The sequence below is a fragment of the Corvus cornix genome, chromosome 6 (assembly GCF_000738735.6).
Source record: "Corvus cornix cornix isolate S_Up_H32 chromosome 6, ASM73873v5, whole genome shotgun sequence".
Taxonomy (NCBI): domain Eukaryota; kingdom Metazoa; phylum Chordata; class Aves; order Passeriformes; family Corvidae; genus Corvus; species Corvus cornix.
The window spans coordinates 30060910-30085581 of NC_046336.1; the positions used below are offsets into that span (position 1 = coordinate 30060910).

At 40.5% G+C, this 24672-nt stretch overlaps 1 protein-coding gene across 4 annotated transcripts in view; it reads left to right on the forward strand.

Annotated features, from left to right (window-relative positions):
• Nucleotides 1-24672, forward strand: part of ARID5B (AT-rich interaction domain 5B) — a 117747-nt gene that overhangs the window by 74244 nt on the left and 18831 nt on the right. For 3 of the 4 annotated variants that reach the window (XM_039553625.1, XM_039553628.1, XM_039553624.1), the window contains 4 exons: nt 4912-5024; nt 11253-11457; nt 13817-13869; nt 21135-21232. In XM_039553625.1, coding sequence (XP_039409559.1) covers nt 4912-5024; nt 11253-11457; nt 13817-13869; nt 21135-21232 — 469 coding nt within the window. The remainder of the gene's footprint in view (nt 1-4911; nt 5025-11252; nt 11458-13816; nt 13870-21134; nt 21233-24672) is intronic. The other variant, XM_039553627.1, reaches the window with a different exon arrangement.

The following is a 24672-nucleotide window of genomic DNA, read 5'->3' on the forward strand; positions in this document are numbered from 1 at the left end:
TTTTCTCCTACTTTTGAAGTGTTTCTTAGAAACTGGAGTATCAGCAAGCCAGAATCAAAAGTCGTATGAGGAAATAGTTACACAGGTCAGAGAGGCCCGGAAAGGCAAGAACTTTGATCGTGGGCATTACTATTGTTTAGATGTGCTCTAGAGTAAGAAATGTGGAGCAAGCAATTAAAAGATACATGTTTTAGGCATGAGTACAGTACTTGTTTACTTACATGGTTTGCTGAGCAGCCAGCAAGGTCCAAGGTTATTTTGGGCTCAGCATGAGTAAGTGATCCAGGTATGACAAATGAGGTAATGTATTCCAGGCTCATTAAAAACTCTTGGCTACACCACTGATTTTGACCAAGTGCCAACATAACTTGACCTCAGCTGTGTGAAGGCCACTATTTTTTTTTAACACCCTCCCTTATAACAACAAATCTTTTGCATCAGCCAAAATACATGCATATAGAGAACAGTGTTATTGGGAGGGTTGAACTCACTGGACTTCCAGTGATAATCAGACTCGTAAAAAAAGAGGTAATTTTACAGTAACTGACCTGCTAAATTCAGGTACCCCAAAACCACACAGCCATTGTCTCTTGACTTATTCGTGCCTCTAGAAGTGGTTGTGTGTACACAGTACAGCGTGGATGTAGCTCAGGTGAGGCTGACCTGGTAACAGGGAGATGGTAAGCTCTGTGATCACTTCCCCATCCTGGACAGATAGGAAAAGAAGGTGGCAGGTGAATGTGCTGTCTTGTTGTGGCAGACTGTTTTTCCATCGTAGGTAGTGTTAATGGTCATGGCCGACTTTGGCAGCCCCCACTTTTGGGTACTTCTCTTTCCCCTGCATAGAACTTGCCTTTGGTGGGTTAAAACCAGAGCTGGGAGTTGTTCTCGGCAGTGAGGCTTGGAAATTCTCCTGTTTCTCATGTCCTGCTGAGCAGGCAGTGTCTGTGAAAGTCAAACAACTGAGGGTGGTAGTGACTGGAGAACAGTAGCCACAACCTTACGAATTTTCTAAGTGAGCAGGGTAGCTTCCCTCTCCCTCTCCTTCTGGCCTATCCCAGTCACCTACAATATCCTGATGTTTGCACATTGGTGAGAGTGCTGGAGGGGAAGATGTAATTTTTGAGCAATGATGCTGTTTCTTGGCTTCATGAACAGAAAGAACTTCTGGCTTTGAGGAAACATCTAGCTAGCCTGAGCAGCATTAGCCTTGAGCTCCTCTCTTTTCTGTGTGGCTGTCTTGGTGGGTCAGAGCCTACTACTGAGCTTATCTGTAATTCCTCGTCTTTATTTCCCTGCTCAGATGCCTCTGGACTGTCCTTGTTTGGTTACTGTAGACTGTAGGCAGCTTGTGCAAGAACAGGTCAGCTTCTTACTGGGATATGTTTAGACAGCAAAGATTTGCCAGCCTACAGATAATCTAACTCGTTGTGCTATGCATGACACAGCGTTTGCATTTAACCTGTCAGGTGTAACAGTTTGCAGTAAAAACATGTAGGGCATTGCTGGTGTTTTGGCAGTACAGAGCACAGCCACGGTTTGGGGACTCCTCCGAGCTCGAGGAGTGTTCACTCTTACTGTGTGCATTTTGCTGCTAGCTGTGTTTTACCTGGCCATACCTGAAAGGTTTGCCAGGACTCAGCAGGTGAAAGGAGTGGGAAAAACCACATGCTGTCAAAAGGCAATCATGTTGTCAAATGCACAGGAAAGAAAGTTTTTTAACTGGTGCTGTGTTGTCTCTCTCATACTCCTGTTACAGGCACTCACACTAAAGAGGTGGCAAATAATGCAAACTTTTTTCTGTACTTATTTATTCATTTTTCACTTTAATTTTCTTTGCTTATGTTCTCACCTTCTGGGAATGTGCAAGTTATCAGGTCTCACTGCCACAAATGCTTTCAGAAAATGAATTTGAAAGCCATATGCACAAACACATGAAGAAATTGAATGATTTTGGATATTCTTAGGTAGTCATGCCAGATGTCCTTCTCCACTAGAAAACAGAAAAAACCCCATAGGATACTCACTTAGCTGTCCAGTACCTACTGAACATCCAGTGTCATCAGGAAAACTGAATGTGACTAAGCCACAAAATGTGTAAAATTTCTTTAAAGTAATTATGAATAACAAATTCAAGACATTTGCAGTGTGCTCATGAATATGTCAAAAATTAAACAAAAGATGACAAAATTAAAACATGACTGTGACTTGTAAATTCTTTCTTTGGTCCTAGTCATATTTCCTAGCTCACACAAACAAAACAAATGTCACTGAAATGCAATAATCTTCAAATAATGCATTTATTTATACTGGTTTAGGGAGCAAATATTAATGGCTTTGTTTCAAGTGTGACTGGAACTATGTCAAATGTTTTCTTTTACAGAGTAGCTTTTAGATGCAAGGACCTTCTCTTCTGATATTAATTCCTATTGCTGCTTTCTTGTTAATTGTGTGTCAGATCTGGAGTGGCTTTAGGTGATTTAAAATCATACCATGGGGCATGTGGGATGGTCCTTGTGTGTGCTGAAGACAGACCTTCCCTGCTGCAGCTCCTGAGCCACGGGGAGAATGCAAATACCCCATTTCATAGTGGGTTTGTGCCAGTTCTGCCATGGAAGGCTCCAATTCAAACAGTGTTTATATGCAAGCTCAATATACCTGGAATTTAGGAACAAATGCCTTCTTGCTTTTAAAGCTTTTAGCAAAACATTAGCAGTGCTTTATAGTGTGATACGAAGTACAGTGCCAAAACTCAGGATAACAAGTGTGTTTGAAAAACACTGAGCCTTGAACTAGTTTCTTTATGTGTTAAAAAGAAAGAAAGGAATGAAGGAAAGAAAGAAAGGACAAGTAATTCACATGCAAGTATATTTGATGGTAGCTCAGCCACATCCCTCTTTGGCCATTGGTTGAGCCAGGCCTGGGGATCAAAGGTTAATCTTCTAACATGTGTGCCAGAGTGTAGTAAATTGAGGGAACATTTCTATTTCCTTCAGTACCTTTTCAAAGAAGATGCGACTGCCGAAGCAGACCGTGGTTAAGGATCAGTCCATCCCATCCAGGTCATGTGCCAAAAAACCCCTGTAGGCATCAGGAAGACATCAAAGGTTGAGCGGGGTTTATAAATAAGGCAGGGTGGCGTGGCCAGGGCTGGCGGTCTGGCAGCCGGCGCTGGAGTCCTCGGAGCTCATCCCACGCTCCCGCCGAGTCGCTCATCTCTGTTTAGATGAGTAATGGAGCGGCTGGGGGAGGGGATTTGGAAGCACGGAGCAAATACTCTTAGTGTTCATTTTGTGTAAGGCTGACATCCACACCAAGTCGAGACTCCCAGCGACGTAGTGTGCAGTCACATGCTGTAAGCATTCATGAGTACAGATATAAATCAGGCAGATGTTTGTCGACTGGAATGGGTAATAATTTCTTTCTCTCTTTGTTTGATTTTGCATGTTAGCCTCAGATGACAATTTCAGAATTGCTTTCTGCAGTACTTTTCAATAAGCAGAATGTGCTTCACTGGAGATAGATGGAGATATTTCTGTAGGGAGATAAACATATTTTTAGATAGACACAAATATGGGCTTACACCCATATGCACATACACATATATATACACACACACATATAGAATTTTTTTTTTTTACCTTACACCAGTGTTGGGGGAAGAAAAAGGATTCTGACTTTTTATTTTAAACCCACAGCTTTTCTTTTTCTCTGAACAGACCAAATATGACAGTGTTACTCAAACTATAAAATCAAATTAGCACCCTTTATTATGTTTGCAAACTAATTAAAATGTAAAATGTCCTGAAACCACTGGCTTACTGTGTGACAAATGTAAGATTAGAAACAATTAGAAGACACTCAAGAGGTTTGTGATGTTTAGATTTCTGACATTGTTCTAATCATCCCTTTAAGTAATGAAAACAATGGTTACCTAGAAATTAAAGGTTTAAAGGAAATTATCTTATTCGGTACAGTCATTAGTTAATGATTGTTTATCATTATAAATGTTGCCATAGTAGTCAGAGGCTGATTTTTAAATCTGAAAGCAGAGGGGACATGTAATAATGAGCAAACATCTGCTTCATCTGTTATTTCTATATATGATCATAATTTATATTGTAATACCACTATTGAAAGATGAGTGTGATATTTTTTATGATGATCCATATCCCATTCCTCGTATGGCTCAGCACAGTTAGGATTTAGTCACTGTGTTATTTCAGAGCTGTTTTATCTTAAGAATTGGACAAAACTGAAAGTGATTCATGTTAATTTGTATGTGTGGTATGTAACCCTTATGAAACAATCAATCACTTATTTCAGTACTTGTCAACTTCCAGAACTAGTTGTTAAGGGGTTTTTTTAATCCGTTTCAGGACTCGGGTAATTTTTTTTTTTTTCTTAAACTTTTTTAGAATAACTTTGACAAGAATGACAGGATATATAAACATTTCTTGGAGCTGTAAGGAATTTCAGTATTTCAGAGCATTTCCAAAGCCAGATGTTTACCAAAGTTGGAAATAGCAGTTAGTACTCTTGCTTGAAGATTAGAAATAAAGGCAGCAGGGTGATTAATGCAAAGTTACCTATTAATATTCAATTTTATTCTTTTTTGTACCATGGAGAAATATTTGTGCTTTCTCTCTGAGTCCTTGGGAGACCAGTGTTTGACTTTATATTAATTAGTTTTGTGAAAGTAGAATAGATTTGCCTTGGGGGATATTCTATAGAAATGTATAGTGTGTCAAGATGTAACCCATAGAGGATGGGAGTCTCGTAATAAGCATTTACTGTAGACAGATGTGTACATTTCTGTGACTGATTGTAGTGGAATTATTTATTATGCTTTCAGCTATTAAGAATCCAGTATAAGACAATGTGCTCAAAGTGTTCTCCATTAATTTTCAGCGCCAAATCTTAAAGGCAGACCGCGCAAAAAGAAGCCATGCCCACAGAGAAGAGATTCATTAAATGGCATTAAGGATTCCAACAACAATTCTGAAAGCAAAGCTGTTGCCAAGGTAAATCACTTAATAATACTCTTTTCGGTACTCTCTTCTTTTTTAGGTAGAACCCTGCCTGTTTCCCAGCATGCGATTTCAGAGTTAGAGTGTAACTTATTTTCTTGGAGAGATAAACATAATTTTGTTTCAATAGTTTTATTTTTCACTTTAAATCATGCCTGTGTTCAAAGTTACCAGCAACTATAATCACCTAACAACCTAATGCTATCAGCTTGTTGGTAACTGGTAGTGCTTAAGCTTTCTTGGCACCTAGTGTTAGTTTTCACATTCTGTGACACACAAACATAGTTTGTGACAGTATCTTCGAATTAAAAATAAACCTGGGAGCAGCTCACCCTGTTACAATGTACTGCTAAATATAAGTTTGAAGATAAACAGACTATGAAACAAGAGCTGCCTCAGTAATGGTTTCTAAGAAGCAAACACAAATGACATTACCCTGATGTTAAGATCTCAGCATTTTTAAATTAAGGAAAAAAAAAAAAGATTAAGGCAGAAACTCAGTATGAAAGCTTAAAAAAAATATCTGGGCTGTCTCTTTAATACTTACTGCTGAGCTGCATGTTCCATGGTTTGCTGAATAGTGCATGCTTTTACAGAGTCTTCTGTATATGCTGCAGTGCTTAGCCCATACTGCAAGTAAAAATTGGATCACTGATTAATGTCTATAGACATAATCTTTAAGATATTTATGGGTTTGTGTCTTTTCCCTAAAATATTTTAAAATGGAGTTTCTGTAGTATAAATTGCATCCTATTTTCTATGTTGTCTGAGTGGTTTTAAATAGGAATTTGGTTTTCTCTTTAAAAAAAGAGCAGCACAAATGGCTCCTTTCAAGATAATTTAATTTGAAACTCTAAGGTGCAAAGATGGAAAATTACTTAGAGCTATGCTTGATTTTTATCTGAGGCAGAACTTTGTCACTGGATACTTTTAAGCTAAAGAGCTAATGAGATTTGCATATACTGAATTTCTACACCAACTCCTCCCAAATCTATTGTTTCAATAAATTAGATGGATGTGTATCTGAAAAATGCTTCCATTGTTGTGACCATCTCTTTAGGAAATACAGTGAATGTATAGATCCATTTGCGTTGGTATTGTTGTACACAGTGAATGTCCTGGGAGATTAGGAGGTTAAAGAGGTCAAGTGGAAGTGTTCTGCTCTCAGTTTCTCATAGGAAGGCAAATTAAATTCCACCTCCTCCTCCTCCCTAGGAGTTCAGTTAAAATTGTGCCTTCTGTTGATGACGATAAAAGAGGCTGAAGTTCATGATGAAGCTCTGCCCTTAAGTCACTGTTTCTCTTCTTTTCGTGCCCTATTGTGCTCAGTTGGAGTCTGTACTATCGTATTAGACAGGCATGGTAAGAGGTGATGGAGCCTGGTGTGTTGAGTTGCGGGGTCCTGCCAGATACTATAGAGTTTGTCTGAATGTTTTCTCTGTGAAAGAATGTGCAAAATCCGTTGTGTGAAAATGTCTCAATTTCCCTCAATTCCCCCTTCCCCCAAGCCATTTTTCATGTTAAATGTTGCCAGTGAACTGCGGTATAGGCCGTATTGTCAAAGCACCCCAGACTGTTGTATAAGTTTGTAGTATAAGTAGTTCTGCCTCTTCAGCACCTGATGTATAGGTGTTAGATAATTAAAAACAACAGTAACACTTCATACTAAATTGTTATCCTCTTTGTTTATATTTGGGTTCCCATTACTAGTCAGATGGGAGGATATTTCAGATAAGAAGTAATTCCACCTATTTATCTAGTCATACTGTGCTCATCATTGTGCAGATATTAATAGCATTAATTATCTTGGCCAGCTTAATTTCATTATAAATAATAGACATGCTCATGATATAATGTCCTTGCATGTAGTCACACTGACTTCACTGTGGCTCTTCACATCAATCTGTGTCTCAGGGCTGTGGATACACTTCCATGAGAGGAGCACAGCAAAGCAAACCCTCTACAGCAGATGAGCTGCACTTTGTACAGATCCTGCCAGTGGGTTACTAGGGAGGGAGGAGAAGGTTATTTGGGGAAGGGGAGGAATAGAGATCCACCTACTGTCTTCTCATTGCTGGGAACAGTTGGGATGTTAAGTTGTCATCTGAAGCTCCGTGTTGACTTCACCATTGGTTATCCTCCTCTGTGAGTATTCCACGTCCGACTAATGCTGACAGTGGGTCCATGGAGAGCAGGATTGAACACTGCTCATGTAAACAGGACAAATCCACTTGTGTCAGATGCTGAAGCGTTTAGCAGTCCTGTCCATATTCTTGTTCCTGATAAAATCCCTTCTGACCAGAAGTTGTGCTGCTTGCATTCTCAGATCATGTCACTCAGTGTCTGGCAGCACCCTCATTTCTCAGTGGTGGGGTGATGGCTCTGACAGAGTTGCAGTGGCTGTATGGTTTTGGGTTGGGAAACGGCATAAGGGGCATTCTGAAGGCTGTGGCTATGAGCCTATCAAGACCAATGCAAGCTGCATAGTTGTCATGACTTGCTGAATTTCATGTTCTCAGCTGCCAGTGACTAGAAAGCTAAATTCTTAAAATGTAGCTCTCATTAGGCATGTTTGCCTTGAACCATCAACAGATCGCTTTGAGGGTATCAGTTACCTGACAAGGAAAAGTGTCTGGTTTGGTAGGAGCAGCTCTGGGTCAATTCCAGTATAGGTGGCTTGCTAAAAACAGAGTGATAGTGGCACAGACAACGTGGTCCTGGACCTAGCAGGTGCTGCCAGAGAAAGTGGGCTTTTTATGTACTGCTTCTTGCTTTTGATTTCTTTGGTGGTCGCTGCATCCATTTTAGTGCCTCCTGAGGAAGATCCAAGGGGAGTTTCCTCCCAGGCTGGGAAGGGAATACAAGGCCATCTACTCCTGCAGGATCAGCTCTCCTGGAGAGGGATGTATCAAGCTCTTCTCTTGAAACACTCCCAGGACTCTGGAGGCTTTCATACTTGATGTGCCATCAGTGCTGGACAGGCTTTTGGAACTTGCAGGCTCCAGCAGATGATCCTCATTGTACCTGCTTCATCTTCCCAGAGAGTGTTCCCAATTCAAAGTGGGTTCTAATGCTTGTTAAAACTGGCTGATCTGACCACTTTGAGGAACTGAAAGGATTAACTTGTTAAACACGGAAATTGTCCCCAAATGAATCTGTTCATTACATCTCCTAGTGCAAATGCTAAAGTAAATCTCTCACTTCATTTGTACAGCAAGATCTGGGAAATTAGTTTAAAAGTTGCCAGGATATGCTTTTCCTGTGGCCACAGGTGGCCTGGCATGCTCTCAGACCTGGAGATTTATTCCGAGTGCCTCAGCCATTGTCTGATGGAAACTGTAAAATGCAGGTCTGTTGTGGTCTGTGTTGTGTGTGACCTCTGGCAGGAGAAGACAAACACACTTGTGTACCCATGAGTGTTCACTGGCCATTTGGTCATGGATCATCCACCTCTGATGGAACACACAGCAGGAGGTGGTCAGATGTTCCAGAGCCCATCTCAGTGCACCCCCGTCTTATCCAGCTTAACCCAGCAGTGGCACTGAGTTTGTGTTTTGAAAGAGGAGGGCAGTTTGTGGTGCTTGGTGCAAATCTGGCATAGTTCTCACTGATTTTGGTATGTTTATGCTGGATTTACACTGGTGTTACCCAGAATGGCATTTGGCCTTTTTGGTTCTCATTAATCATTAGTCATGGCATTCATCCATATTGCCCGTCTGATGGTGGGGAGGTTCCAGAAGTGAGGCTTGGGCCTTAAATGCTGAGCAGATGAAGCATTGTAGCCTTCACCAAAGCGTTGTTGAACTTGACACTGCCTGGAGTCCACACATTGTATTTTAACACCTCTGAGTTCCACAGGGACTTTGACCTTGCTTCTCTGTAGAAGAAGGTAGAAGAGAGGAAGAGAGGAAGGCTGTGTGTACCACGGGTATTTCCTACTCCCGGTGGCTTTCTAAATATGACTTTGTCTCCATGAGGGTAGTATCCATTTTCATTAGTTTGCTTGCACAGCAGTGAGCTTTGATTTCACTTAGAGTTCATGCCCAGGTTGTCTTTGCAAACGTTCTGAATTGTCCAGCTTGGAAACGAGAATCCAAGCAAGTGGGTGAAAAACTGAAAAATTGTTCCCAGTTCTAGTGAATTTGTTCCAAATTTGCAGCTCCAGCTAAAAATCCTAAAATTATTGAAGTCATGCATTCCTTTTGGGAGTGTTAACCCAGTCTTTGGTGAAGCATTGAAACCTATGACAATGTAATCTAAACTTTATAAGCGGAAGCTGTTAAGTAATTTTTGTGACATGCCAAAGTAAAAAAAGTCAAGGAATTACAGCTCTGACCTGAAAAGTGGATGAGGAAGTCCAAAGTTCATTTAATAGGAAAAAAATCCTGTTAGCTCCTCTGACTTTTGGATGAAACCCATGATATTTACAAAAGTTTAATCAACAAGCAGATCTATTACTAAAAGGCAAAGGATGGTGTCTTGTGCTATAGGAAGACAATATCTCTTCGAGCTGTGCAACTGGAGAATATCAAGCAGTACACTGGACATACTTCAGCAGCAAGTGATCAAGAAAAATCCGGCAGGAAGTCCATTTCCCACCCCCTGCTGCATTGCCTGGGAGGAGTGAGCCTGTACCCTGCAGTGGCCAATATGGAGGTTTTTCAGTAGCATCAGTTGCCATGGAAAATTGTGACCACTTGTCCACTCTGGTTAGAAGCTGCCATTGCTTTGTCCTGCATCTGTGGAAAACTGTGTAGCAGATCATCTGACGTCAGTACTTTCTGCAAGGTTAATACCTGGAGGAGTATAAAGATTTTGCTTTCCCTGAGCCTGAAATGCCAGAGTATCTCTATTAAGATAAAATAAGCATATTGTGGTTGTGATCTTTTCAGTGATATGTTTGTTGTTTGTTTATAAGCACTTATGTGATGCTCTTCATAGCAGTCGCTTCCAACCTGTCAACAAGTATCCAGAAAGCGCCTGGTTTAGGAGTGACGGTTCTGAAGGAGGGTCCATGGGTTGCTTGACCAAGAGCTCCCGCCTTTCTGCGCAGCAGGGATACCCTGCTCTCCTGTGGTGTCCTCCTAAAATACCAAATACTGGCTCTTAGAGTCTCCCTGCTCCCTCTGGGAGCACAAAGGACACGTCTTGGATGGGGTATGGAACTGCCAGAAGGCTCCTCCTGATGGCACTCAGAAGCATTGAAGGGACAGTGCAAATCCAAAATACATGTAACCATCTCCACTACCTTACATTAGAGAACTCCCAGTATTTCATTGAATGTATTGGATCCCATGGTCCCAATGTCTTGGTCATGGAGAGCTTTTAAACATCAGGTTTCTGCTCTTTTTTTTTTTGTGTACATACCTTAAGTGAATGCTTGATTTGTAATTTGCTTGATTCGGTGAGAGGATTATCTTCAAGAGGGGCTGCAGGATTAAGCCAGTCTCACTGGCTGTTTTTCCCCATGTATGAATACTGAGGAGAGGTAAAGTGATTCCAACTTACTGATTTCCTGACTGGCACAAATCTGCTGGGCAGTCCAATGGGAGACCTGGAGCTCTGGGACTGGTGATGCCAGTGTCTGCCAGGAAGGGCTCCAGCTACCAGCCTCTCCCTCCTGCTAAATGCTTAAGACTGTGCTCAAGTTTAAGCAGATGCTCAAATCCACTTGACTTGAATGCATGCTACAGCAGAACCTCCACTCCTTTGCTGAGGGCTCTGCCTGGGGTAAAGCTTGCCAAGGTTTGCATCTATTTTGGTGGGCCAAAGGAGAGAAAAATGTGTCATTTCAGAGCTGGCTGCTGAGCATTCCTGGAAGGGGCTGAGCACCCTCAGCTCCAAGGGTTGTCTACGGGAGCTGACAATGCTCAGTGTCAATCCTGGAACGAGGGTTATTATTAGACTTGCTAATGGCAAGTGTATGTGAGAGATGGAAGCTGTCTGTGACATAGCAATGTATAGTCATAAAAATGCAGATCTGGAGAGCATTACCAATGAGTTATAATGATTTAAAGATGTGGCTATTTAAAAATGTTGTGACTAAGATTCAGAACAAGACATTTAGCTCTATAAATAGCTTCCTTTGTTTCCCCTCAAACACAGTCGCATGGTTTGGCCTTCATTTTTTTCAACAATCCATTCTGCTAGGAGAGGGTATTTATTCCTTAAGTGAAAATTAAAGGTTACCCAGATCTGATATGACATCTTTTCTTTTCCCAGGTAAAATGTGAGGCTAAGTCAGCTTTGCCCAAACCCAAGAGTAACAACAGCAACTGTAAGAAAGGCTCAAGTGAGGATAAATCAAAGATTGCCGTAGGTGAAGAATGCAGAGCTGATGAGCAGGCTTTCCTTGTGGCTCTTTATAAGTATATGAAAGAAAGGAAAACACCAATTGAACGAATACCCTATTTAGGTTTTAAGCAGAGTAAGTATCCTTTTTCTCACTTTCTCGTTGACATTTTAGAATGGTTTGGCTTCTCTGGAGAAAGCAATTGCACACAAAGCCTATTTTAAAGCCTTATGGCTGGGGAGGGACCATGTTTATCTCTACACATTTTCCAGTCCAGGCATTTCACTGTCTTATGCCTAGATTTGCATCTCTTCCTTCTGGGGTAGTTGCTGCCGGATATTTATAGGTTTAAATCCGCTGATTATGACTAGAAATAGGCATGTTGAAAACTCTCTATTTTTCTGTTTTGTAAATCTGCAGCGTCTGTAATGCCTTTCTTCTGAGTTAATAATATGACGTATCTTTATTGTGCCCAGATGTTCTTTATGAAAGGACAAATATTAAAGGAAGACATTTAAAGGTGGTCAAGAAAAACACAAAAGGGATCATATTTTTAAGCCCCAAAATGTGTTTATAGTTAATAAATTACTGACTTTGGAGAATAAAACCAGACTGTATCTGCTTAATACAGAATGCAGTGTTTAGAATTGCTTTGGCATGTACAGTTTGTAGTGCCACAATCTGTAAATTAATTGTATGTGGAGAAGATAGAGTTGAAACTGAATTTTGCATAAATATTGCAGCACAATGTAGATCTTTCACGGTTTCCAACAAAAGCTGTAAATGGAGGTATTTTTCCTCCATATCTATAGATTAAATGATACTTTATTTCCTTAAAGGGAAAACACCATGGATTGAAATATTATTTACTCTAATTTATCTCCAAGATTAAAACCATGCGTTATTTTGATGAAGAATGTCAAACCTGTATGTTTTACATAACAATTTACATACCTAATAGCAATTGGCGCTGATTGCAACAGGCCTCCAGCAGCCATTATAAACTTATATAACTCCGAATGATTACAGTGTTTGTCTGAAAACTGGCTGCTTGAAATGGGAGTAAAATTAATGTACTATGAACAGCTTCGTTGCATTATGCATTGATTCAGATTAAATCAAGGCCTAAGCAAAGCTCTTGATAGTTTTGAAGCAGTACAAGGTTCAATGAGGCTTTCAGAACATTTTGCGTTGAAGAAATTTTTTTTTTCTCTCCCCTCCCCCCCCATTTTATTCTGCACTCCCTCAAGCATGGGGACAGGGTGGGCTTAAAAGACAAGCTAAAGTATTATTTCTAAAGTTGCCCACTGGGGTAGGACCCACTGCTAACATTTAGCTGGAATACATTGAAACTTGCCTGACATTCCTTATGAAGTAGGGGCCTGATCCGGCAAATACTTAAATACCAGGAGTAGGTACGCTGAGAAGAGCAGAAATGTTTGCAGGATGGGGCTCTCTATTTGTCCAGCAAGGCTTGTGCAAACATTGCCAATATAAATCGGCCGGTGGGAAGAGGCAGTACGTACGCTACAGCAGAGCATCCCTCCATGGAGAAAGATCCCGTTCTCCGTGGTCCGCAGCATTACTGCTGACCTCAAGTATTTGTAGTGTGTCTGTGGGGATTCACTGTTGGTAGAATTGTGCATACATCTTTGATAGGGCTGACATGAGTTTTTCTTCTAACAATTAAATGAGATAAAATAAAATAAAATAAAATAAAATAAAATAAAATAAAATAAAATAAAATAAAATAAAACAGACACCTGCAAGCAGTGGCCTCATGGGACGGGGGGCCGGGATGAAAAGCATGTGAAAGGGGAGAAGTTCTGCAGGAAATAACAACTCTCTCCCAACACATCTTTTGAATTGAGTTGCCTCTGTGCCTCTGACCCCACAGCCACGGGCAAGGCACAACCAGACACAGCATAATTATTCCAGTAATGCTCATTCGTGCTCCATCTGGGTTCATTCACGCAGGGCCCGCTAGAACGCAGCTTATTGTTCATTGATTATGGAGCCCATTATCTGAGCTGCAGTAAATATTCAATATTGTCTAATCGATAGGCCTGCTCTGTGTGGCTCTTGCTTGCTTGCTAATGAAACCAGTATTAAACAAATAATTAAAAGTAACATTCTTCCCAATGAGTAATTTTTATTATCAAAGTTATGGAAACGTGCTACAGTCATTATACCATGTCTCTTATCAGCAAAGTCAAATGAGCCCATTACCTTTGTCTCAGTGTATTTTTCCAGTCCTGTTAAGGAATCTGTGTGTTCTCTTATATGTAATTCAAAATATATATAGTATGGGCTAATATTTACTCTTCAGATTATGTAAATACCTCTTTGGAAAATGTTTCACAGGAGTTTTTTTCAGGGGCTGTGAGCTTTTTTTTCTCTATTTTTCTTTTTTTTTAAACTGTTTAATTTACATTTCTTTGAAATATGTTGGCTAATGCAATGCTTATCTAAATACTTATTGTCCCTCTAACAGTTAACCTTTGGACTATGTTTCAAGCTGCTCAAAAACTGGGAGGATATGAAACAGTAAGTGTTTAAGTAACTTAAATGAAATAATTGTGCAATCTAACGTTTCCCTGCTAGAAAAAAAATGTAAAAGCAAACAATCATTTGCTGCATTTTAGGCTAGCTGTACTCATTGTGGGTTTATTGGACCATTTTTGGAAACGGTCCCAATTAGTTCCAGATTTGGCAAAATTGTAAACTTGTCGTAAAAACTACAAGTGGAAAACATATGTAACTCTTCCCTGTCAAGGAAATTAGTTGGGTCTGTAATTTTTTCCCATGTTGAGAAAGGGCTATTATTGTACAACAAGCCAAGATTGCATAAAAGAAATTTCCCTTGGCAACATCCCTGACATCTGTTCATGTCTAATATGGGAAATGTATTAAAGGCTTTCAAAAGTAATCAGCATTGTCCATTAAGGAATAGTATGCTGCAGAATCTTCTCTTATTCCAAGTGTAAAAGATCTTTATTAGACAAGGGTCAGTACCACATAAACAGGAAGTTATCAAAGTAATTCAGAAAAGTCTCTGACACTTTTTATCAGCTAACCATATCTGACAAGAGCAGTTTATTTTTAGCTCACAGGAAAATTTGATGGCCACGGATTTTACAGCATGTATTTTGAAGCAATAAAATATTAGAGCAACAAACTTAGATTAAAATCTTGAAATGAGAAGAAAGAGCTGCATTAATGTGGCACATTGAGATGACATCTGTAATAAAAAAACAATTGGCATAGGAAGATGTCGTCACTGGAAATATTTTCTTTGCACACAATGATCAGATTAAGTTGTTCAGTTCCTGCCGCAGTTGGATGAAAGAAATTATTTTTGCTTTGTTTACGAAGTAATCTGGGACATATCTGTGCTGTAGAGAAATGACAAGAAGAAATGCACTATCAAGAAACTGAAAGTCATTTGAACCAAAATGCAAAACTCACTGTTTTCCTTCCATACAATAAAACACATTGTTCTGTACATCAGCAGCCTGGGCTGGTTAGCAAGGGTGTGCCTGGGATTTTGTGAAACGTGAAATCTAACATTCTTAAAAAATATATATATATATATACGCTTCATTTGGCTTTTATTGCTGCTCTATCTTTCATTAATCAGCACATACCATGGTTATGTACAGGGGTGTGTGTAGGCATGCTCATGGGTATGTATGAATGAATAGCTACCATAGATAGATCGTTACAGCAATTATGAGCCAACAGTAATTGCTTGAGTTGTAAAGTGCAACGAAAATGAGGGCTAAAATCTTGAACTTGATCCAGAGCACTAGGGAAGGCCAGGAGGGAGATTGAAGGGAGAGTGGCATGTTCAGAGTGCTCAGGGAGGCGAGCAGTTTTCACAGCAATGTTTCGGGTTTGCTTGAGGGGACCGAGTACAGAAGCAGAGATGTCAAAGTGGTGGCTTGCTGGAGAGACCTGAGTTTTAGTGCGAGAGGCAGAGGGATGGATTTAGACGTGCTGGACCAGGTGAGCCTCTGTACCTGAGGCAGAGCAAGAACAGGATTGTGAATTTGTGACCACAAGGCCAGAGAGCCAGGTTCGAGAAACATGACAGGATCAGAGGGGAAGGATCACATACATGAGAATGTCAGCCAGAGTAGCTTCAGTCCACACTTGTCTGAAAGCTCCTGTCCTTTTCTCGATGACAGATGTTCTCTGTTGTGCAGGGGCATTTGTCACCTTGAATGAAAACGTACCGGCAGTGCTTATTCTTCTTAGAGAGTAAACTAAGCAATTGCTTGCTGTTCAGTAAATGGCAAGGCAAGCACAGCTCACACCCTCTGACATACCCGCAAGCCCAGCTTTGGTTGGAGAGTGACTGTATCTGAAATGATGGGCCTGATCCTGTTTCTGTGATGTGAGTAGCGTCTGTACTCTTTGCAGGCAAGCTGAAGTTGGGAGGACTGTTGTGATGCAATTTAAGTTGTATATGGAGCATGAGGTTTCCTAACCTCATTCTCTTCTGTTAACAGTCTCATCCTCAGTCTGGATCTGCCTTTGCTTTAAATTCCCTGAGTATTATATCGATAGCTGTTGCAATACTTTGACCTGTGCTCACCCTGGGTTTTATCATTTTATGGCCAGTTGATATTAATTGAGTTTGCCAACTGCATTTGTTTGTATATATTTTATAATGGCAAGCACTGTGAGAAGCTTTTGTGTTTTATTTGTTTCGTTTTTCACAAGCCAGTGGATGGTGGGGGTGACATGGGCCTCGGTTATCAGTTCTAGGATCTTAGGCAGGTCTACTTAGATGCAGAAATTTCAAGTGAATGCTGTAATTCAGTGTTGAGCAGAATCCACCTACTCTTGTACACAGAGCCGCCATCTTTTGATGAGATGTCGTGGAGTGCACAGGCTTTCTTAAACCTGCCCTGTTTAATATGCATTTATCTCTATGGCTCCTTCCATCTGACTTGAGCAAACCACTTGTCCATTACAAGGGCTTCATCATCTTTAACTGGTTTTAAAATTTCACAAGTTTGTGGTTTGTGCATTGAGATAGAAATAGGTCTTTTCTCTTGGAAGTATTGTAAAGAAAATGATATTTGAAAGTTGATATTTGACTTCAACATGTGACAGCCATTTTATGAACAGGAAACAGATAAAAGATTGGTTAAAATGACATATGGAAGCTTGAAGTTGTCAGATGACAATTTTTTTACAAGCATAGAAACTTTCCCAGTTAAAGCAGTTGCAAACACTGCATCCCTTTATTTGGCAGAACAATTATAGTCTGCCCGTTTTTAATTTTATCCACTTTGCTTTGCCCACTTTGTTCATATGTAGATGTTTCAATGGAGTCTAAAAAACATTTTTGAGAAACAAGCATGGGTCATATGCAGTGTTTTTCAGCTTCTGCACAGATTCACAGAAGAGTGCAAGATTTTTGAGTCCAGTCCTGTCAGTTAAGGATCTAAAAGTGACTGAGAACAGCCAGGGATTGGATTTGAGATGCAGAGAACAACTTTCTTAGCCGTCTGACTTCCTCCTATCAGGGGCTGGAATGGATCCAGTGAGGCTTGCCAGAGAGCATTACCTTTGCATATGGTATATACATACGGGATATCTAATACTGTCAGGTTGTGATTGTGTGTCATATTTAAGGGCTCTCCATTTAAAGTACTTATGAGAGTCATTTCTCCTCCATTTAATTACTAATTCTTAGTTAGTTGTCACCTATAACTGTGTAATACCATGCTCCCTTGTGCTTCTCGTTGAACATAATACAGGCTTAATAAAAATAGCGACCCATACAAACTGGTTTAAAGCCTTAACAGATGAAGCTGTCTCTTTGTAGTAGCTGGAATCATATTTCTCTTAAACAAAGATATGTGAGATGAGCATCTTTGTTACTAATAATAGGAGAGTGCATTGGAAAGCACTCTCTATAGCAGACCGTCACAGTATGAGTGATATAAAATGTCCCCAAATCACTGGATTGAAATATGAAACAATGCCATGTTGTAGGGGGCTCAGCTGCAGTGGCATTTAACAGCCATTGCCTGGAATTCTCTCAGTCACCCTAAGTCAAGTGAGTAAAAGGTGCAGATGTCCATAGATGGGAAACTTCTGGGACTTACCTAAGGAGTTCTCCTTGGCAAGTTATGAAGCAGCATTTTTTCCTTTTGAGCCAACATAAAAGGAGTGCCTTGGCATGTTTGTAGAAGGCTGTGCTGCTGAATGGACTCTACCTGGAGATGTCTTAGAAAGATAAAGGGTAAAAAGAAAGTTAGGTGGAGCTTAACCTTCAGTGTGTAGCAGCTTAGATTTTGCCAGAGGTCAGTGGGATGCCATTCAGCTGCTGCCTCCTGGAAGCAACAATAAAGTGCTTTAGTTTATAAAAATTAGTGATTGACACATACAACAGTCTTGTGTCTGGGCAGGCCCGAAGAAACTGGTATATCAGTGGAATGCAGAGCTAACTGGGTTTGTTTCATACACAGCTAATACCCAGAGCTCTGAAGAGAGATGTGAACATCATGTACCATGACCAGAAAATCCCCCATTATGTTTGCAGCAGGAAATAAGCAAGAAGCCTTTCACAAGGAAGGGAGATGGGAGCTGGGATTGCAGTGCAGAAGACCTTCAGATTTCTCAAAGCAGAAGACACCATTAAAAGCATGTGTGTAAACAGTCTTCTGCTTTTATAGATAGGATCATTGCTTTTATTTGTTTTTTTCTTGACTACCAGACACTGCATAATACTGTGCTTATAGGAGCCAGATCAGATCTTCTCTTAGGTCCCTGGACAGGCCAGTCTCTTGCTTAACTCTGATTTCTGTTGGTTGGGAAAAAAGTCACAGAGGTTTTCAAAGGTGCTGGCTTCCAGTAGGCCCAGCTTAAGGATTTTGAAGCTGTAGGTTGGAACAAATTACAGGAGGGCTCTGCAACCCAGAAGGCCACTTTAAAACTAAAGCCAGCATTGGAATGTGAAGCTGTCAGAGATGACACTTGCCTGTGAAATTGTCTTGATTAATGGGTGAGCGTGGACCATCCTGCACTTCCAGAAACTTGGCAGGCACAGGGAGCGATGTGTATGGTGTTAGGAGTGAGGAAAAACAAATCAGAAAACTAAAGCAGCAGAGGCAGATATTTTTGGTAGGGACCACAACCATAAGCAAAGCATTGCCAGGCGTTACCCTTTCCTGACTCCTTGGGAAGTTTGGTCATTGAGGTGAACCTTGTATTAGAAAGGAAGGCAGTCCTCAGTTTGGATATGGTCAGCATAGACATCCAGCTTGAGCAGTCCTGCCCTCCATGACAACAGTGCAGTTTCCTCAGTGAAGCATTTTGTTCAGATTGTTTAAGGATGTAATTAATCGGTTCCCTTAGTCCTTTGAAGTTTATTAAGCATAAAAAATAAACTTTCCAGAGCAGGGGAAAACTCAACCCCAGGCTTTGTTAGAATAACAATTGTTTCAGGGAATGTCAAATTTAAACTTAGCTCTGTATGTGGGAGGGCACAACTCAGCTAATTGCAAAGGAGCTCTGGTCCACTGCAGATGTAGAATTGGATAAAGCTGGGCAAATGTTTGTGAAAATACTATTATTCTAAGCAGCTTAGAGGAAAAAGACACCAAAAATGATCCAGGGACTTCAAAGGGATTCACTTTTCCCCTGAAAGTTAGTTATGTTTACTAGTGTTCCAGCTTGAGTATGAACTCTTGAGTCAGCTCATGGTAAATGAGACTAAGGCTCTAAAGTTTTCTTTTTGAAAATGGGGACTATGCTTCTTAGTCACATCAGGATGTTTATAAGGGGGACTTACAGTAGCCCTCCTGCTAACTAATCCTTGGCTTTCATTTAAAGTTTCTGCACAGCATCACTGTTCTTAGCCAAGGCTTCAGGTCCTGGACAGCCTTGCAAGCCCAGCCAGGCTGTGCTTGTCAGAGAGCCAGAGCACAGACCCCAGAGCAGCTTTGTGCACCTTCGTTCCCTCGTCTGTGAGCCTGCCAGAGGCTCGATTGCAGCATGATCTATGATTTTTTAGGAGCTACAAGAAGGCAAGGGCTGTCTGGCCACGCCTCTGTCCTCTGCGTGTCATGAGGACCAGTGGAATGTGGGAGGCAAGACCAGAGGTAGCTTCCCATCCAGGCATTCCTCCACAGCAGGGTACTTGGTCCAACTCACATTTGACCTCTTGGGTTGCATAAGGAGCATCCATTCATATTCTCAGGATGTGATGTTCTTTGTGGTTCATTAGAACTCTGGTTCTTCAAGCACTTCAGTAGCAATTAGACCTGTGGGTAGCCTGGGGAAGAGACAGCATAAGAACTGAAACAAAATAGACTTAAGATGAACCTTCCCATCAGATTGATTTGTATTTAAATAATTTGTTTGTGCAGAATTTATCCTTGAATTGCTTGAATCCTTGTGCTGGTAGTCTTTCAGTTTATTATAAAAGACAGAAAATAAAATCAGTGAATGAAGTCAGTTCATGTAGCTTTATATAAGGTTTAAGATAAAACACCTTTTTTTTTTTTTCTGAAGTATTTATAGGTGCAATCTGTGCTCAGGTGCTAATAGTGAGTTAAAACTGCTGCTGTTTTCTGGAGAACTCTGCAAACAATAAATTTGAAGAAATTGTAACATGATCAAATGATAAAACTCCAGCCATGCTTTTGGCTTTGGAGACTAATTTCTGCAGAGGAAGGATTTTCCCTTTATATTGAGTGAAAGAGAAACACCTCTTACCCTGTAGCATTTAATGATGGTAGCTATCTCCCCTTGTTTAGATTAAAATTACAGGCCTCAGATTGCAAGTTGTAATATTTGTTTTCTTCTGATTTCTGCCTTTAGCTCCTCAGTAAACGCCATTGACTGTTCTGTGGGTAACTCCGAAGAAGCCTCCAGGGCTGAATATATTAAAATCCATGGCATTCCACAGAAAATGACAAAATTCTCCCCAAATTGCCCCCACAGTTTTCTACCAGCCTTTTTTTATGAGCTGCAGGCAAACAAGGGTGATCTGTTGTGCTTGTCCTATTCCTGTTTTTCTTCCTGTTTTAAATATAGCAGAATATATAAAATAATGAAGTGGTATTCAGAAACAATCCTTTTGCCAGGTCTTCCATCTGTTATTCTGTATAATCCTAATTTCTGTACAAAAAAACAGAACCATGGTATGCAACTCAATATGTTACAAGATGTTTATTTTCATCAGCATGGTCCAATAAAGTACATAGCTCAAATATTAACATTGGAGTATGTTAAGATTTCATTAGTATTTGATCTATATATTTCACAGACATAAATGGATAAAAGTAAACCGCTTGTAACATACAGAGTTACGGACTATGGTTTTGTGGATTTACAGAATTCTGTGGTGGATTTGGGTTTTGCAGCAGATATGTTTTCTCTAATTCAGTTAAAATAACTATGTAATCATTATTTGTGCTGAGTATGGTTTGAGCTTCATTTTCATAATTCACCGTGGGATTTGTCTGCGTAACTTCTGATGGTTAATGACCCTATATTGATTGAGATTCTCTTTTGTGAGTCTGTATTGCTTGTGACTTGATAATGAATCAGTTAGATCACTCCATTTTAGAGAGAAAGAAAATAGACATAGTGTTAACTTACCAAAAAAAAAAAGGAAAGACAAGACACCCAAAGCTCTGTGTACTCTGTATATTCTGTAGGGGCTTTTATAGTGCTTGTAGTACATGCTGTTCTGAAAGTGTCATACATGCATTTGTTGTTGTGAACTCAAACGCTGTAGAATCTGTAAAGATGCAAGATTAAATTTTCCATTGCCATTTTTACAGATAACAGCCCGTCGACAATGGAAACATATTTATGATGAATTAGGTGGTAACCCTGGAAGCACAAGTGCTGCTACATGTACTCGCAGACATTATGAAAGGTAAGATAACAAATCTGAAATGCTTGTTTAATAATGAAAAAATTAATTTGGAAAGCCTTCAAAGCTATAAAGAATTAGAGAAAAAGAGAGAGAGTCTTCTTAAAGATTTAGTAAATATTCCCCCAACAGTTTAGTCAGATAATCCGTTGTAATTTAAACCAGAGTGTCTGTCTCCAGTGACTAAATAAATAAAACAAGCATCTGATTTTTCTTTGGTATATATCTTAATTTTTGCAACAGCTTTCCAGTTAAAGAAGCTCAAAAATTGAGGAAAACATACTCAAGGAAAAATAAGAAACGGCAGCTAATTGATGCAAACACTTGTCTTCTGTCATTTTTTAGGAATACCAATTAAGCAAATTGTGGTTTTGATCAAAATAATGGGGTGGCCCACAATGTAGGGTGCTGTTAATGTTGTAGGTCATGCAGAGCGCGGTGCATTCCTCTTGTTCATTGCATTCCTTCCCTCCTCCCTGCCTGCAAGCTGCTGCCAAACACTGTTTCTCTGCAGCCATTGTTGCTGGTCAGAACTGTTGATTTCTTATTCTTCCCATGTAGATAATAACTTCCAGGGCTTGTGAAGCCAGCACACATTGAATAAAATACTGGAGCTGGAATGTTGTTTTGGTTTGGTTTTTAGAAACAACTCTTGGGGCTTTTTCTTTCCTTTTCTTTCTTCTTTTATCTTTTTTTATTTCTTTTCCTTCTGTTTTTTTTTCTTAGACAAGCAAATGTGAATAAAAGCTCAGCAATTTTTAGCTCAGATAAGGAAAATTCAGTCTCTTGTTCCTGGGCATAAACAAGTTACTTTGCTGGGCTCAGGAAGGGATTGTACTTGCCTGTGCAAAAGGTGGCACGGCAGAGCTGTGTTCAGTGGGCAGTTTCTCTCCTTATCTTAGTGTCGGCCTCTCCAAGGGAGATACTGCCATCCTCCTGGAGGGTGGGGGTTTTGAGCGTGCTCTTTACGGGAAACATCTCCAGCAGAAGGACTTGGGTGCACAGAGGAGTTGCATGTAATGAATGCCATTATAAATAGTAGAAGCTTTCTGGAGATTGAGCCAAGCAGCAGAGCAAAGTGAGCGAGTTGTTGTGCATGTCAGATGGGGCTTTTCCCTGCCTTTGTGTTGCAGTCAAATGTTATAGATTCTTTTACTGACTCATCAGATTGTGGGTATTCAGTTCTTCCCCCCATCATTATAGCTCTGAGAGTCTCAGAGCTTCCTCTTGCACCCACACCAGCTGATGGGTTTCCAGCTGGGAGTCTGGCTCTTCCCTCACCAGATGTTCTTTGGGGGATGTTATTTGACAGAGGAGACCCAGGCACACATAAGCATTAGGTCCTTGTGGGTTAGGGCTCCAGAGGGAGCATTGCTGAGCTCTGTGCTGAAACCCTAGAGTCACTGAGAGAGCACATCTCTTGTAGTTGTGGAAAAGTAAATGAGCCATTCACAAATGTTCTGTAAACCCCTGTCTCTCTCTTCTGCTTTCCTGACAAGGTTTAATGCTAGTGGTGTATTTTTTTTTATAAGCAAAACCCTTGCATTGTACTCCCATGCATAGAGACTCATGTGTGACTGACTCAGCAGTTACTTGGATATGCTGTGAGGTGCCACCAAACCCATTGTGCTCACTGGAAAACCTGAGCGGACTTGTGATGCCTTCTAGATTGAAAAGCCTTTCCAGCCTACCCAAAAGCAGTTCTGCTCGCCTTGACCTGGTCTGAGGAAAGAGTTCTAGTTTATGGTTAGATTGGTCTTAATACACTGAAGAATTCAAATCTGAGTTCATGGATGCCAGTCTATCTTGTAGTTCTGGGTTAGGTCTGATACGAGGCAGCACCTATTTTCCACATCCATGGCAGGCTATCAAAATATGGCATTTGGAGAAAAAGTCTTGCAGAATTTTTAGGTTAGCCCTGAGCTTACCTAAAATGTGCTTTACTAAATCTGGTCTGAAAAACCAAAACACATATACAAAAAACCTCTGTGACTCATCCAGTCTCTACTTTTCTAGTGTTAGAAGCTTTTTTTCCACCAAAGGAAAGCTGTGTTAAGCCTCAGACTTGGAAAAAAGTAAATGAAATTGTCATGGTTTGTTTCATCTGGTAATTCTAACTATAGCACCTGTAAATGTAATGCTCATTTATAGCCAAAGTGCTCAGATGACATTTAATCTAAAACTAGAACAGCAGTGCAGGAATACACATGCTCATGATTCAGGACACACATACATTTTCAAACTTGAAGGTGAGCTGTACAGCTAAACTGGAAATTGAATTAAACTGGAAAGCAAATGCTGAGTAAATCTCATGATTTTTCCTTTCTGAATCCCACTGGCCTTTCCTTGCTTACTGGAGGCAGAACAGGCAGTGACTTCACTGGCCCTGCTGCTGTTTGACTTAGCCTTGCCATTCATCTCTACAGCTGGATCTCAAGGGCATCCATGTTGTGTTAACCAGCTCTCTCCCAAGAGAAGCTACTGGTCGTTTGCATCAGCTTTAGCATATCAAGGCTGTTCAGGTGGCAGCCACCTTTCAGTGACATCCTTAGGAGTGGAATGGCACATATGTCCCAGTTCAGGCACTGCATCCCAGCTTCCTGCACTCTCCAAGTTCCCCTTTGCAAGGTGGAGTTTTACACACAATTTCAAAGGGCAAAAAGAGAGAGAAAAAAACTCCATTAACAACAAGCAAACAAAAAAAAAACCCAGGCGCAAAATACAAGCATTGGAGAGGGCAAAATTGTCTGTCTAGCAAATCCAATGAAGAAATACTGCTTTCTCTAAAGGTGTTTATAATCTCTGCAAAGCCACCATGTGGCTGCCGATTCATGGTACCGAGGATGGCAAAAGCTGAAACAAAGCCAGATTTAAAGGCTTTGGGGAATGTATTGCTCTGCACCCTGCTGTTTGGAGCAGGGCTTGTGGTGGTAGCTGCTGGTGTGCTATAGGTAGGTAGAGTGCTTCAGTTGGGGCAGTGTTTGCTTTGTTTCCCTGGTAAAAGGGAAAGAAAGGTTTTGCGTGCAATTTTAACTGATTCATTTATCATGTAATACAGTTCGTGTTTCCAGTAACTGTTTTCATTTTAAAATAAGGCAGGGCTGCCAGTGTTTCATTAAGTGTTATTTGTATATTAGTTAGACAACTTTTGTTTTATTAATGAGTATAATAATGAAAGTGCAGGTTTCTGAGTAGAAGCAATGGGTGTTTTTACTTAAAGCATAGCAGGCATCACATAATGCCAATGAATGCGTTATTGTCACTGTAGGCATGGCTGGTCTGGACCTGCCTCTGATTGGGTTATTCCAAGTAGGCCCAAGCACTTCATAAAAATGTCTTTGTCAGCCTAGTTTTCCTTCCAAACCTATTCATCTCTGTCAGTTTTTAATATTAGTACCAGGCTCTTGGCTATAGTCCATTAGTACTGTACTTAATTGCTCATG